Source organism: Primulina tabacum, chromosome 9, assembly GCF_025594145.1.
Source record: "Primulina tabacum isolate GXHZ01 chromosome 9, ASM2559414v2, whole genome shotgun sequence".
NCBI classification, from domain to species: domain Eukaryota; kingdom Viridiplantae; phylum Streptophyta; class Magnoliopsida; order Lamiales; family Gesneriaceae; genus Primulina; species Primulina tabacum.
Window position 1 is genome coordinate 31,597,274 of NC_134558.1, and position 16,886 is coordinate 31,614,159.

General features: G+C 33.8%; 2 protein-coding genes across 4 annotated transcripts; both read left to right on the forward strand.

The window, feature by feature from the left end:
* The first annotated feature begins 5,413 nt into the window (after positions 1 to 5,413).
* On the forward strand, positions 5,414 to 7,716 carry LOC142555214 (uncharacterized). Of its 2 annotated transcripts, none has more exons than XM_075665967.1 (2): positions 5,414 to 5,598; positions 6,982 to 7,716. In XM_075665967.1, the coding sequence occupies exon 2, from the start codon at positions 6,984 to 6,986 to the stop codon at positions 7,569 to 7,571; it is 588 nt and encodes a 195-aa protein (XP_075522082.1). In that variant the 5' UTR covers positions 5,414 to 5,598; positions 6,982 to 6,983; the 3' UTR covers positions 7,572 to 7,716. The 2 variants fall into 2 exon arrangements, with proteins under 2 accessions (XP_075522082.1, XP_075522083.1); XM_075665968.1 differs by having other exon boundaries at positions 5,418 to 5,574.
* Positions 7,717 to 10,901: 3,185 nt separating this feature from the next.
* LOC142555215 (receptor-like protein EIX1) lies at positions 10,902 to 14,145 on the forward strand. Of its 2 annotated transcripts, XM_075665970.1 has the most exons (2): positions 10,902 to 12,291; positions 12,508 to 14,145. In XM_075665970.1, exons 1-2 carry the CDS (start codon positions 11,067 to 11,069, stop codon positions 14,040 to 14,042), a joined length of 2,760 nt encoding a protein of 919 aa, XP_075522085.1. In that variant the 5' UTR covers positions 10,902 to 11,066; the 3' UTR covers positions 14,043 to 14,145. The 2 variants fall into 2 exon arrangements, with proteins under 2 accessions (XP_075522085.1, XP_075522084.1); XM_075665969.1 differs by having other exon boundaries at positions 10,902 to 14,145.
* The last annotated feature ends 2,741 nt before the right edge of the window (positions 14,146 to 16,886 follow it).

Consider the following 16,886-nt stretch of genomic DNA (forward strand, 5'->3'; position numbering starts at 1 on the left):
AGTTCAGTTGTCACCATAACTGAACTGATGAATACAAAAACTAATCTGTCCCTTTTCGGTTATTCAGTTTACATAAGATAAAATGTTTTCTAATATAACAGTCTTCTTCACGAAGGATTACTTCGAGTTTCTTCCGCTTGGTTTTTAATCAAACTCGATTTAATTCATCGGTGTTAATATTCTTAGAACACGAGCTATTGCAGCTCATTGGAGAATATTTTGTTTGAAGCATCCCAAAGATGCTCAGCAAACGATCCTTCAGCATGGAATGGGGCAAATTAAGGTAAGCCCGAATAAAAGAGAATATCCTGAAACACAATGAGTTGTGAACCCATGGCTAGCTATATCTCTGAACCATTAAGGGTCACACAAGCACTGGATCATTTTGTTCCCGCTGAAAGAAAATTCAAAGAGTTGAATTTATATATAATTATGAGATAGTAAATTCAAGAAGTTGAATTTATGATAATTAAATTTTGAGAGAATAAATTTAAGGAGTTGAATTTATATAAAATTATGATATAGTAAATTCAAGGAGTTGAATTTATGATAATTAAATTTTGAGAGAATAAATTCAAGAAGTTGAATTTATGCGATAGTAAATTCAAGAAGTTGAATTTATGATATTTAAAATTCGGAGAGAATAAATTCAAGGAGGTGAATTTATAAAATTTGAGAAAATTTAAATTATTAAACTCACAAGTTGAGTTTATTAAATATTAAATTAAATGTAGTGGAAAGTATATTTATTGAGCTTGTAGGAGTACAAGTATAACGTACTAAATAATTAAAGTTCTTAATGGACTTTGATATAATTAATTAAACTAGTTGGACTAATCCAATTAGTTATCAAGCCCATTAATGTTAACTATGGAACCTAAATCTTATATTATGGAAATTAGGTCATGAAGGCATGGTTTAAGCAGGAGACTTGAAACCCTAGCCTCCATTCATTCCAAGAGTTTCGTATTCCCTCACCCCTCTCCTCCTAGATTTCGGCCAACCCTAAAGAAATTTTAGGGTTTGAGCCGCCTCTCGAGTTTTTGATCTCAACGAAAACTTCTTCTAAATATTCTAGTGCTGTTTAGAAGAAAAATTAATCTTTTAGTCGTGGACGGGATTGGGAGATTGAAGAAAGTAGACTTGAAGAACGTACGTAGTAATTTACAACAAGAGCTATGTCTGCTTATATCGGCGTAGTTGGAGCCAAGTAAAAATTCACTAAATGTATATTATTAAACTTCCTATATATGTTCTTTTAATTTAAATCATATGAGTGTCTAAGATAATATTTTGAATGTCAAAATAAATTTTTTAAACTTTCGCTGCGATTTAGACACGAGAAAAATGATAACCCAACAGTAGCAATAATGTTTGTCGTTGTGCTAAAATGAAATAAGACTAAACATAAAAAAGACAAACTTATTGCACAAATAGCAAATTTTGACCAATTAAAAGATTAATAAAATTTGCATATAACGTATCAATCACTACAGATATACAACGATACAAGATAGGAGGAACAACTGCGGATCACACGAACCCTAACACGGTGTCCCCTTGGCTGCTTCTGGAGCATACACACCACACAAGGAGAAGGATCCAAGGCAAGTCGGATCCATCTTAATAAATTTGAGTAAGTCATATTCTTAATGTGTCTTTGGAATGATATATGTGTAGATATCATGTGAAGATAGATATATCACTGATTACCATTATAGGCAAGTTCAAGAACAAAGTACAATGTGGACATCAAGCTTCAATCATGGTGAAACTAGTCAATTTGTCACAATGTATCGCAGCCCTGTGTATGAGGTGAGTCGATCTCATGAGTCGGACGTCTCAAGGACAATACTTAAAGGACAAAAAAAATAGTAATGCTTCAAATAAATGTCCAAAACAATATTTATTCTAATATACGAGTCCAACAATTTCAAAGATAAAAAGATTTCACTTATCTTAGGCCTACAATGACATTTAGCTATACAAATAAAGTTACTCGTTCATCATCTTATTCAGTTTAATCTCACACTAACTAATTGAAAGAATTGTTTAACAGAAAAATACAAAAATACTAAGATTGTGTGTATCAGCTTTAGGTGTTGTGTGCAGGAGGTGCTGTAACATTTATTCACAACATGCAATGAAATATATTAATTAAACACACAAATAAATTTTAATGAATAAAATAAGACATAAAAAATCATGAACAAATATAAATACTTGTGTGGTATCTCAAAGCAAAACGGTTCACTAAAAAACTTATCAGTTTACAGAAATTAATACTAGTAAACAAATAAAAGCTAACTCCCTTCACAAGTAAGGGATAAAATTGCATCCAAACATATATTTCAAACCATATAATCAAAACTACGGATGCAACAAACGTGAAGCCAAATTTCTCGAATAAATGACACATTAATCAAAACAGCGATTAGGTGTTGTGATTGAATGTTCTCAACACTTCAATACGTCTTGGCTTGAGTTTTTTTTATTAATTCACTAACATAATTCATTGCTCTTCTGTGGCATTTCAATGCTCTCCTTCAAGTCCAAAAACCACGCACACGCATCAGCAGTGATATCTTATTTATAGACTTTATTTGTTTTAGATTTTATTTCTTGTATAGAGTCTTACACAAATATGGAAACAATAATTTCATTAAAAATATACTCTTTTGAACAATGATATAATATCTAGAGATCTTATCATAAATATCAATATTCTAGAAAATCTTACTAGTTTAGAAAAGCAAAACTTTATATGTTGATATCACAATATTATCAACAAAGAAAAATTGATTGAGAAATAAAATATTCTTTCAACCTTCTTTATTTTTTAGACTAAACATTCAAAAATGATATTATCTTTCTGATATGCATTATCTCCCTGTATAATAACTCTCCTTGAGTTAGATAGTTATTTCTCCATGAATTCAAACAAATTAGTGCAGTGTTGTAATTAACAGAACAAGATAACTAAGCAAACATGACTAAAAACTCATGGATAAAACAATCAAAGAAAAGCAAACATACAACGAAGCGTCTCCAACAATATCTCCAACATGATCATCATTGATATTAGACTCATCCATTTTTGCATTTGTTGCATCTTCTACTCTTTTTTTTATTCAGCAAATGAATGAATTCCTATTCCAATAACTCATACATAACCACTTGAGATTCAATTATTGCAATCATTTAAAAGCTATAGCTTCCGGCGGTAAATTTCTCCCAAAACAAACTCAATTATGTAATCAAAATTTACTCCTTCATCCAACAGTAAAACAAATCTGAACTAGTGCAATCTTTTAATTTAAAAAAACATTCAGGTTCAACCCTATAACTATTTAAACCACTTACCAATAAAATCCAGAAAATTCAAAATCAAGAAGATTAGGGTTTTCTTCAAATGTTATAGATTAAAAGCTGGTAGCCCACTGAGCAAAATAAAATCACATAACAATCAGAACATATGTCCTAATTCTGCCTCAAGTATGATATAAAAAAGAAGTGTCAGGCAATATATGATCATATTGTAGTATGTATGTAATTGGTGGTGGCAACACCTCCTGGCAACACTCCTAATTCTGAGTCAAACTTTCAAGAAATTTCTTTTGATTTAGAAATGGTTGCTCTCACACCAAAAAACGGTCTTCATTGGATTCTTCTAGGTAGATTTTTTTATATGTATTTTGACCTAGAAGTGATAGCTCTCGCACTAGAAGAACAGTCTTCATTAGACTCTTCTAGATAGCTTTTTTCATTTTTTTCTAAAAAAATTTGATTCTATTTTCTCATCTTTTCAGTTTTTTTCATTTTAGCTCAAATTTTTCAAGTCATTTTTCACATTGGACGAGATCATGGAATACACGAACATCATCAACTACTTGATGACTTAGATTGAGAATAAACCACATTCTGGTACTTGAAAAATTTAAACAACAACTGAGAGCAAACCAGGAAATAGTCATCACTGTACAGACTTACACAAAACAGAATTAATGATATATGCAATATATCTAGCATCCTATAAAAGTACATATATGTAAGATGTTGTCACGGGTGTTGCAAGACCCACAACAACACGCATGAGTGAACAATATGCACACAAGCTGATAGACTTCCGAAGGTTAGAGAATCTATCGAAATCCAAAGGTTTTGTGAAAATATCAGTCGGTTGGTTCTCAGTTCCAAAAAATTTCATTCGAATTATATCATTCTCAACCAAATCTCAAAAAAAAAAAAAAAAAATTATGTCCAATATCAGTGTGTTTGTTCGAGAGTGTTGTAATGAATTTTTTGAAATATCAATAGCACTTGAGTTATCACAGTAAATAATCAAGATCTTAGTATGAAAACCATAATCTTCGACCAATTGCTTCATCCACACGAGTTTTTTGTGTTAAAAAAAATGATATGATTTATGCTTATCAACAACTGAAGTCGATGTTAGTTGAAAGTTTGAGATAAAACTTTTTTGTAACCAAATGGGATGGGCTGGCGATGGGCTTGACCAAAGAGGTTATCTCAAAGACTTGCTCTCTGAAGCCGTTGCACATCAGGCGATGGTTATCTATCGTTAAAGATGGAGAGAACTTTATCATATTTCAATCCAAATTGATTTTAAAAGTAAGAATTATAATTGCCAGATACAATTTCTGACCAAATGTGATGTTGGAATTGTTGAATTAATGACATGGATTTGGCAGAAAAAACAACATTATTTTTTGAGAACAAAATACAGATCGAATAGAAAAAAATTTGTTCACACGGGGCATTTTCATCAATCTCATTCTAATGTTTCTCAAAAACTCCAATGAGATCGTCGCACAGATCAATTTTGTGAGACATATCATCTACCTGATCTGACCCATAAAAATGTAATATTTTTTTTAATGCCAGAATTATTACTTTTGACTCCAAATATGGACTGAGTCGATCCTTCACAAATGTAAATATATGAGACCGTCTCACAAGAAACCTAATCTTAAAATTTTTTATTTTAAATTAATATTTATTTACAACTTTTTGTAGGAATGCACCTATGATGCATTAAAAATTGACCAATTCGATCTTTTTAGCTAGGAGAGTTTTGTTAAATCATGTCTCACAAACTTCGGTTCAAATTTGAGATTTACGTATCAGATGAGTTATAAATAATCAGCAACCAGACCAGATTTTGGAACTGAATTGATTTAATTTATAAATTCAATTAAGTTAATTCATAAATTCGTTTTTATTTTAAAAAAGTATTTAAATGGATTAAATTGCTCCCTATCAAAAATCGATTTAGTTATATATATATATATATATATATATATATATATATTGAATTTATCTATTGGGTGTTGGTTTGGGCTTCTGTTACATTTTTTTTTTCAAAATTGGGCTCTGTGGCTTGCCCATACATACAAATCGCTTAAACCTCTGGCATTCGCCCAGTTGCCCTAGCTTCGCTCAATCTCACATCGATTGACTTTACTGCAGCTGCTCCGGGATCTGGCCTCGATAGCCTCTGCCGTAGCATCGTCGGAATCCTCTTCTTTTCTCCGTCTGTAGGCGCTACGACGGGTAAGAAATCAACGCTTACGAAAGGTTGGGCTGCTTTCCAATTGCTTTACTCTAACAAAACTCTTCAAAATGTGTCCTATATGTTAATGTTTTCTCTTTTTCTCATGTACCGATCCTCCTTCGGGATTCCTCTTCCCAAATCCTAGTGTCAGCTACCCTAAAATTTTAATCAGGGAATTTAGTGTGTTCTTGATGTGTTAATTGTTCTTTTTTAACATTCTATTGATTTTTTATATTGTATTTACCAATTTTGTGCCTGAGATTGATTTTATGTGGTCTTGAATGGGAATAAATTGATTGATTTTCCTTGTTTTGTAATTTTATGTCATGAACTGTGATGATACATATAGTCGGTGTATGAAACTGTGTTGGTATATTATTTAAATTCCATTATTCAGGGTTCTAGCATATTTTCTCCTGAAATGAAGACACGTAGAAAGCTGCAGTGTGTGCTTGAATAAGTATTATTAAGCTCTAGAAAAACCAATAAATTTAGTTGTTGATTATCTATTTCTTAAATTTTTATCCTGAAAAAAATGGGTTAAGTTGGTTACTGACTGAAATTACCAATTTTAAATAGGTTCTGTTTGATTGATTTTAATTAAAAAAGCATGGTTGGTTTAGTTTAGTAGGAAAATGAATTGGGTTCATTCAGTTTTGAGCATTATATGCCCATCCCTAGAATCTTCGCCTTCTCACAGCGCTTACCACTCTATGGCTCCAATCAATGTTTCTTGCTGCTTCATTTGAACCAAGTTCTCAAATCTCACATATTGGATTGTGTGGCAAGAATAACTAAGGAATTCGAAGGAATTATTTGCTGCTGCCTTTGAACCAAGCCCTTACCATTAACATTTTGTACCTTCAGTTATTGTCGAGGATTTCTACCTTTGTTTTGGTCGGGTGTTGAAAAATGGTTTTTAAAAGTTTTGTTAAACTAACATTCATTTTTAATTGTTATGTTTTGAATCTAAATTTTTGTTATTGGCTTTTAATTATATTTGAATCAAGTTTTAAACAAAATTATGTTCTGTATTTCGAAAGCCATGTTAATTTGATATTTCCAATTTTAAATTATGTCAGTTTACTTGAAGTTTAGATTTTTAGTCTTTTACAATCCTAGAAAGTTGGCAAGTTTTAAACTTGCATTTCATATGATTAAGTTATTTAGATCATAACTTTGAAAACTCGTATTTGGCATCACACTTTTAAGTGCGAATTGTATAATAATTTTTCAAGAATACTCTGATTTCTTGTTATTGATTTCTGTTAATGAAACTAATTTGTTTTCTATTGCTTTAGAGCAATGTTTCATTGATCTGATTTTAAACATAATTTGAAACATGAGACCTTAAATCTTGTATATATGTATGCTATATTTTAATTTGAGTGTGGTTGAATCAACAGTAATGGCGTGCACTATTGATTTTCGTTGCCTGGATGAGGGATTTGGCGGTAAAACCTTAAAGCGCAAGAGATCCCAACATGAAGCAGAAAAGTTACAGCTTCTGCATCCATCACCGGAAGAGGCGGACATGGACTTAGACGACGGAAATCCACCACCATCGAAAAAGCATGCTGTTCCTTCCTCCTCTGACCCCAACGTGCCATCTTCTCTAGGGAGACCTACCTACGACGGAGTGATTGCAGGGAAGGTGTCGGGAAGGAAGTGGAAAGAAGTTCGAACTCATCGGGCGTCGCGGGTTCATGTGAGCAGGAAAGGTACCACTGCGGAGCAGAGAATGAAGGAAAAGGAGATAAAGAAAGCTTACAGAGAGAGGATGAATGAGCTGAAGGAGGCGATACGACAGAACAAACAGGAGAAGCGGAAGAGGCGCGAGGAGAATGAGAAGAAGAAGCAGGAAAATATTTTGAAATCAGGGACTAGGCTTCAAAAGATCACAAATCCTAAGACACTGAAAAAGATTGCCAAGTCCAAGCAGCGCAAGCTTCTCAAAGTGGTTCCTGATGATGTCTTGAGCAATCGGAGGCAGTGAAGCTGATGGGAAAAACAAGTAATGCTTTTGTTTATGTCCTTGAATGATGATTTTGGTGGCAACCAGTACTGAACGCTGTGATTTTGGTTTGTGGATTTTGAGATTTCGAGACAGAAGCTTAAATTATAAAATCGAATTTCTAATATCTCTAGCATATAAGGAGTACAAATCTGAATTCTTGTTCATTTTTCTTCTTTGTTCAGTTTTGATATTGTATGAATTAAAGTTGTGTCAGCATTTAAAAATCAAGTTCCCAGTGTATGAAATATGAATTCGTGTAAAGATGTTACAGGAGGATCATAGCAATAAAGTATACAAAGTCTGGGATTGCCTGCAGAACAAAGCTTTTAAAGACTTCATGTGAGAACCCTTAACCTACCACTACAATTTTAAATGACAGTCGAGTGGATTATGAATGGCAATCAAGAGGCCATTAGCTTATCATTCAAAGTGACACAAAGCTGCCATTATTCAGAATTTGAACAAAGTCGTAACAGCTGAATTTTTACAATTTACGTCGTAAATTTTTTTCCCAGTAAAAACGCTACCTGTTTTTTTGTTTACCCAACATACACTCTTTTTTTTTTTTTTTTACAATTTACGGGTAATAAAATCATGAAATGGATAAAATTAAATATGAATAATAGAATGAAGAAAGATGGTTATTTCTTTCAAATGTAAAAGAATCCATTTTGTATAATCAATATTTTTTTGCACAATTTATATAAATTAGCTGTCAAAGCACATGCGTTTATGTATAATATACGTAAATCTTTAATACATACTAGTTAATATGCACACGCGATGCGTGTGTGTACAGTCTTTTTTTATCATAATCGATGGACTAAAGTGAAATTTGACAAATTATGGAAGGACTAAATTGATATTTTAAATATTAAAATAAAAATAAAAGTGTGTGTGGAAATTTAAAAAACAAAAACAAAAAACAAAATTGTAATATTAGTATCATATAAAGGTAAAGTTGGAAGAAAAAGTTGGTTTCCTTCCTAGTTGGTTACTATCATGTCCTCAACTTTAATAGAATAGAATAGATTTAACGGTATGTACCAGCAATTATTATATAAATAGGAGTGGTGTCAAAAACACACTTATAAGGTAAGACAACACAAACGATTTGATCCAAACCTAGCCTAACATTCAATTTTCCTCCCATAAAAAACCGCTTTTTTGTAGTGAGACATTGAAACGAAAGCAGATAAACAAATTAAAACCATTCAATAATCTATTCATTAATTCATTAAAAGAAACGCAAAATATTATGAAGCACCAAAGTTTATTAAAACCAATACAAAATATCATGAAGGAGCACAAAAAATAATAATTATTAAATGAACAAAAATGAGGACAAAACCATAAGGGCCACATATACATATATACTAGTAGAAAAGCACGTGTGTTGCACATGAGTAACAAATTTGAGTGCACTATGAATATTGGACGTAAATTAGCAAATCAATGTAGGCAAATAATTTTTCACAAATCATTCAATAATAAATATTATTTCACAGTTTATCTATCATTTCAAACAACCACGGTTTAATTTCTCCAATCTTTTCCGCGTTTGATTTTTTAATTATTGAATATTCTTTTCATCTTTTTAAATTTTTTTATTTTTCTTGCTTCTTTGTACGATTAAATTCATCAATATCATCATAATATTTGATTTTCATGTTTCTTTTTCATCATTAGATTTTATTTTTATTAATCTCTTTGATATTTTCCTTACTATATTCTTATGGCTTTCTTATTTTGTTTATTTTATTCGTTTCCATTTCGAGTCTTACTCCATTTTATTTCCTCTTGTTTTTTCTTGAAGACTCATTTGGTTTCTCCACATCATTCACCACAAATGACAACACATCATTGTTCTTAGTAACAAATTTGTCTAATGTGAAATGAAAATTATGATATTTTTTGTTTGGTTCTCTATTATTCTGTTTATGTTTAGACATATATTTTCTCTATAAATGAACTAAACTTATACTTAAACAAGTTTTTTGCTCTCTTTTTTGGACACATACAGACAATTAACAATCATAAAAAAATCAGTCCAATATTACGCTTACAGAACTATCATTTATTTTATGTCCCAACGTATTTATATATTCCACCGAAAAATCTGTTATATATTTACAGATTACTATTCTTTTACAAGATAAATGACAAGCACTACAACCTCAAAACTAGTCTATGACGCCTTAAATTTTAGGTTGTGCATCACTCTAAATCAAATAATAGTAATTTAAATTTTTCCTTCAAATGCATTGGATAATTATGTCTCAAAATAATAAAAATTTAAATGAATAAATAATAAATAAACGTAAACGAAACAGACAAATCAATAATTAAAATCAGAGGATAGGAGTTCTTCTTATCATATCTAAATACAAATAATAAAATGTGATAAAAAAGAACACATATCTATATAGCAAATTTAAAATATAAAATAAATTTTTTACTAGTTTCTATTTTTAAGAAATGACATTTACTTCGACGTCATAATTCAATTATTCATAAGTAATAAAAACTTTGATTTACAATCATGTGTTTCAAACAAAATTAGAGGAAAAAATAGTGATTATTATTACTACTAGTGTTAATTACAGGGATTGCATTAGATATAATTCCCTGAAGATGATATAGTATTTTATTTTTTATTCACGTGTTTTTTATAAATATAACTAATTAAAATTTGATGAAGTAACGAAACTATGAAGAAAGTTTGCCATTTTATTTATAACCGGAGAAGATTACCCACTACAAAAGAAGATTAATAGGTTTAATTTTTTTAAACATTCATTTTCAAATTGTTTAGAATATTTTGGTTGTCACTTCAAACTCTACATAAAATACCTGTATGAACAAGTCCACCGGAGTTGGTACGTTGATCAAGACAAGAGTATATATACATACACGTCTATTCCTCTATATATATATATTATATATATATATGGTTTTGATATATTGTTCACTACCGTATTCATCTCCATGTCTATCAACAAAGATGTATCAATCATCTATTATATGTATAATCTGAAAAAATTTCATCATATTCAATAAATGGGGGACACCTAATCGATGGACACGGAAGTAGACTAACATATAAAAATTATAGATATATGTTTGTGTGTGTATATATACATATATTTTTTTTGGTATGCGTGTAAGGCCAGACTTTGGAAATACGTGACACCAAAAAATAAAATAAAATTTAGGCTGTGTGTGGAAGTCAAAGTCTAAAGAAGAGATCTTTTTATATTGACGGTGTCGCCTTCGGGGTTCAATCTCTTCTAAATTTTCTCAGGAGCTTTTGGAATAAATGAGACAAGAATCATGCCAATAAATGGACTCCTACAGTGAGTGTACTTTGTATCAGTAAACTCTATATATCAAAGAAAACTGCTGATATAAAACATTGGACTATATGTATCCTAGTTTCAGAAATTGAGGAATCATTTCAAGAATTCAGACATCATGAGACACTCAAAGAAAGCTGTTGAAATCTTTTTTTTTGCTGTATTGTTCTTATCAGCCCTCAAATTGAGCTACTGTCAAAGAAATATGACAGAATTATGCATTGAAAAGGAGAAACAATCTCTTCTAAGGTTCAAGAAATCTTTTACTGATCCCTCAAACATGTTGTCCTCCTGGGATACAGAACATGACTGCTGCAAATGGAAAAAAATCGTCTGCGACAGTTCGAAAGGCCATGTTCTTGAACTGAAACTTCAGAGTCCTGATAGGAACTCAAGATTGGGAGGCAAGATTGATCCATCATTGCGTAACCTGAAATTTCTTAGATTTCTTGATATAAGTCAAAATAATTTTGATGGTACTGACATTCCAGATTTTTTCGGGTCACTGGTAAGTCTTGAGTATCTTAATATATCTTCTTGTGGATTTCAAGGAACCATTCCATCCCTGAGGAATCTTTCGAACTTGCGTGGTTTAGGCTTAAGCCAGATGTTAGACGTTGACGATCTTCAATGGTTGTCAAATCTCACTCATTTGGAGTACCTGGACTTGACATATGTGAACATGAGCAAAATACATGATTGGTTAGATATAGTAAACAAGCTACCTTCTTTGATCGAGCTACACCTTTCTGGTTGTAATCTCGATCATTTTTCTCCAATTGATCGCCCAAATTTTTCGTCTCTTGTATTGCTAGATCTTTCTGATAACAATTTTAAATCTTTGGCGCCTGATTGGATTTTTTCTCTGTCTGAATTAGAATCCCTCCAACTACAACAGAACATGTTTGAAGGACCAATTCCAAATGCTACTCATGGTTTGAGTAAACTCCGTTTCCTTGATCTCTCCCGAAACAAGTTTAATTCCACCGTACCTGATTGGATTTTCAGTTGTAGCAATCTCGAGTTTCTATCTTTGAATAACAACTTTCTTTTTGGAGCCATTTCAAATGAAATTGAAAATCTGCGTTCATTGAGAAGTCTCCATTTAAATGTGAATATGCTATCAGGGAGAATCCCAATGGAAGTTGGAAAGTTCTGCAACTTGCAAAATCTTGATCTATCTTTCAACAATTTCGAAGGAAACATCTCCGAAGTTTTTGGAGAAAGTATGTCTGAATGCTTTATAGCTTCCCTGGAGGTGCTAACCGTGAGAGCGAATCGGCTTTCTGGTTTATTAGCTGAACAACTTGGAGAATTCAAGAATATTCAGTCACTTGATCTAGGTAATAATTCGTTTACGGGCTTGATTCCTGCCAATTTAGGAAACCTGTCATCTTTAACAACCTTGCGATTAGACAACAACAAATTGACCGGAGATTTTCCTCTGAGTTTCGGCCGGCTTTTCAGCTTACAAGTGCTTGTAATAGAGAATAACATGCTGGAAGGAATTGTCACTGAAAATCACTTTTCCAATCTAACAAATATCACAATCATTTCAGCTTCTGGAAATCAATTGATATTGGAAGTGAATCAAGATTGGGTTCCACCATTCCAGCTAAATACCATCTTTCTGAATTCATGGAATCTGGGTTCGCAAATCCCAGTATGGCTTCAAACTCAAAGAAACATTGGTGGGCTGGACCTATCGAATACTGGAATATCCGGGGAGATTCCCACATGGTTCTGGAACTTATCTACCATAGATTATCTAAATCTTTCTCACAATGAATTGCATGGTCGGCTTCCAGATGTAATGAGTCCAGGTTGGATTTACTTGAGTTCCAACAAATTTAGCGGTCCATTACCGATGATAACATATGGTGTGAAAGAACTGGATCTGTCAAACAACTCGTTTTCAGGGGGAATTTCTCATGTTTTATGCAACGTAAGTACTGAATATACATATTCTTTGTCTATTCTTCATCTTGGGGGAAATCAACTTTCTGAAGAAATCCCGGACTGCTGGATGAATTGGCCATCGTTAGAAGTCATAAATCTGGGGAACAACAATATGTCTGGAACCATTCCAAGATCTTTGGGGATGCTTGCGAAATTATTGTCATTAAACTTATTCAATAACTTTTTATCAGGGCCGATCCCTTCTGCTCTGCAGAATTGTTCAATGCTGATAAAGATCGATCTTTCAGGAAACGATATTTCTGGAAAATTTCCAGGTTGGATTGGTACAGTTCTTTCCAGGTTGAGGATTCTGATCATGCACTCAAATTCATTCACCGGTGAAATTCCTCCCGAAATCTGTAAGCTAAACTTTCTTCATATTCTTGACATGGCTAACAACAAGTTTTCTGGTTCTATACCGAATTGTCTCAATAACATGGCAGCCATGAGTTCAGAAACCAAGCTGATGAATTTCAGCGGTGATATTACCTACTACTCGTATTTCTTGGGCATTTTTATGGAGAGCGCATCGGTGACAACAAAAGGGCAAGAACTTGAATATGACACCATTCTTTCACAATTCAGCAGCATCGATTTTTCAAACAACAAACTCTCTGGAGAGATTCCTACAGAAATCACCAACCTTGCTGGATTGAGATCATTAAATCTATCAAGAAACGCCTTAAGTGGAACGATCCCAGAAAATATTGGTAACATGAGAGTGCTGGAATCTCTTGACCTCTCAAGAAATCACATTTCTGGTGAAATGCCAATCAGCTTTTCTAGCCTGACGTTTCTGAGTTATTTGAATCTGTCTTACAATAACTTGACAGGGCGAATTCCCCTCGGTGCTCAACTCCAGAGCTTGACAGAATTCTCTTTTACAGGGAATGAGCTCTGTGGCCCTCCACTGGAAAATACTTGTGCCATCGTTGGTAAAACCCCTAGTCCAGGAACTGAAGAACATTATCCAGTTCCAGAACACGACGTGGACTGGTTTTATGTATTCATGGCTTTAGGTTTTGCGACGGGCTTCGGGGGCTTCTGTACAACATTTCTCTATAAGAAGACTTGGAGAAATGCATACTTCAAGTTTTTGGATGAAAAAATTTTCAACAAGCTTGGTATTTCTTGATCTTTCTGCTTGGTGGTGTAGTTGTGCCAGGGTCGAAAGTGGGTCAAGCATTTTATGTAAAAATTGTGTCGTGTTCTTAATTAACTATTTAGCCGTCCTTGTTATCGGATAATGTGATCCCCCTAAATTTCGAATTTATTGATAGTTAGTGTATAATTTTCGAAATATTCTTTAGATTAAGATTTAGATTTCGGATATCACCCAAGATCACGGATAGATCACGATTCTAGATGAAGATTTGATTCAAGTTCAAACGTGCGGATAATACACGATCAAGATAGCAGGCAACCCCTATAAATAGGAGGGCCTTGGAACTCAAAAATCATACCTACTAACTCAGCATATTTTCGAGTTTCTTTCTCCCTAGTCTCCCTAGGATTTTCGGGAGCTTGCTCTCTTAGTGTGCCGAGTAGCGAAGCGCTGTTGCAGTCCAACCACCGAAGTAGGAATTTCGAAAATTCCAGTGCAAGAAACCCCCTTTCTTTCACGTTTTTTTTCAGCAAGATCTAAGGTAAGTGGGCTGTTTTAAGTGGTTAAATTTTCGGTTTATGCATGTGTTCGTTTTTTTTTTGAAAATTCGGTCGAGCACCGCCGTTCTGTCTCTACGTTTTAAATTTTGGTTTTCGTGTTGGCACTGTGATGATTCCCTGAAAATGAGTGGAATTCCAACATATGACCCTTCACGGTGGGATAGAACTATTTTATGGCCTCGCCTCATTAGAGGATTAAAACATAGAGACTGATATCAGTAAACCATAGTAGGTGGAAAAATTGCAGTGCTGTTATGTTATGAATATGATGTTACGTTACGAAAAGTATGAGATATTTATGTGTTGTTCTCGAAAATGGAGTAAATATTTTTTTATGTTGTGCTCGATACGCCCCCACTTGCTGAGTATTTCCCAAGATACTCACCCCTTACTCTCCCCTTCCCAGAATTATCCGAAGAACAGGTTGAGGATGAGGAGTCCGAAATGTTTTGGGGATGGTGATTCACAAGATGTATTAGTAGCCATGTTTTGTTATTTCGAATTTTTCGTAGTTTCTGTTCCTTGTAGACGTTTCCGCATTATTTTTTTTCAGTTGTAAAGACATTGGTAATTTTTGAGATTTATGAAATAAACTGGTTTCGATGTATACTGTGCTACGAGGCTGGTTGTTTTTCGATCGTGTGATTGATGAACAACACCGATGTCGACTAACCCCGATCGCGGGGCGTGACAGCCTTCACATCACCACTATGTAAAAGTCCAACAATTTGCCCTAATTCATGCAGTCCTACTGTCTGAATGTCAATCTGTCTCAACACAACTCCATCTACCCATTTCTCATCCGCATCGAAATGAAGTCGTCCATCTATTGGTGCAAAAGCATGCGCCAGAATGACACCCGTCCCATCAAAATTTGCCCCATCTCCGTGATTCTTGTACTGGAAACTGTTGGAATGCATGCATAGGACTGCTGAACGTGTCTAAGTTTTATTGAGTCAAGGTTGTTCCTCATTCTTAGGAGTTAGTTGTGGTGTGGTGTGGTGTTCATGTTATGTTTTTCATGGCTGTTTTATTTAGGACCAGTTTGTTAGAGGTTTGTTATTTTTTAAGCTTTAAATTGTAATGCTTCATGTTGAAAAAAGTGTGAGTTCTGATTTCCTTTTAGTCTGTAGCAATTTATTTCAATTTTCTCTTCTTTCTCATTTTAAAATTACCAACAATTTGGTATCAGAGCTTTCTTCTTAAGGGACCTGTGTGTGAGTTTGAGCATTTATGGAGACCAAATCTAGTTTTCTTCAGTTGCTCCACCGGTGTTTGATGAAGATAACTATCAGACCTGGGCAGTGCACATGGAGACATACCTGGGAGCTTTGGATCTCTGGGAAGCAGTGGAAGAAGACTATGACATTCCTCTTCTCCCGGACAATCCCACCGTGGCACAAATTAAAGCACAGAAGGAGAAGAAGACAAATAATTCCAAGGAAAAAGCCTGCCTTTTTGCTGCAGTTTCCTCCATGATCTTCACTCGTCTCATGTCATTGAAAACGGAAAAGGAGATCTGGGATTATCTCAAAACTGAGTATGAAGGAGATGAAATAATTCGAGGGATGCAGGTGCTGAACCTAGTTCGTGACTTTGAGATAGATGAAGGACACAGAAACCATAAAGGAATATTCTGACAGACTACTCAACATAGCAAATCGTGTCAAGTTATTGGGTTCTTCTCTTGAAGATTCAAGGATTGTTGAGAAAATCCTTGTAACAGTGCCTGAAAGATTTGAGGCTACCATCACTACCTTAGAAAACACGAAGTATTTGTCAAAGATTGCTCTGGCAGAACTCCCAAGTGCTTTGCAAGCAGAAGAGCAGAGGCGTGTAATGAGGTAAGAAGGAGCCTTCGGAGGAGATCTACCATTCAAGCATCAAGATGATGAAAAGAATAGGAGGCCTGTAAGTGAACAAAGCTCTACACCTGGGAACAGAAGCAAAATTGGAAATAAAATATCAGTAATAAAGAAATATTACCCTCCATGTCAATATTGTGTCAAGAAAGGTCACCCTCCTTTCAAGTGCTGGAGAAGACCAGATGCAAAGTGCAGCAAGTGCAATCAAATGGGACATTAAGATGTCATTTGCAAGAATAAAAATCAGCAGCAAGAAGATGAAACACAAGTGGCAGATCAAGAAGAAGAAGACCAGCTTTTCGTTGCAACTTGTTTCACGAGTCATGAAACAAGTGAAAACTGGCTCATTGATAGTGGCTTCACTAATCATATTACACATGACAAGGAGTTGTTCAAAGAATTGAAGAGCACCGAGTCCAAGAAGGTCAGAATTGGGAACGGTGAATATA

Bases quoted from the DNA above. Each gene is read 5' to 3' on its own strand.
- LOC142555214 (XM_075665967.1), top strand. From the start codon at position 6,984: ATGGCGTGCACTATTGATTTTCGTTGCCTGGATGAGGGATTTGGCGGT.
- LOC142555215 (XM_075665969.1), top strand. From the start codon at position 11,067: ATGAGACACTCAAAGAAAGCTGTTGAAATCTTTTTTTTTGCTGTATTG.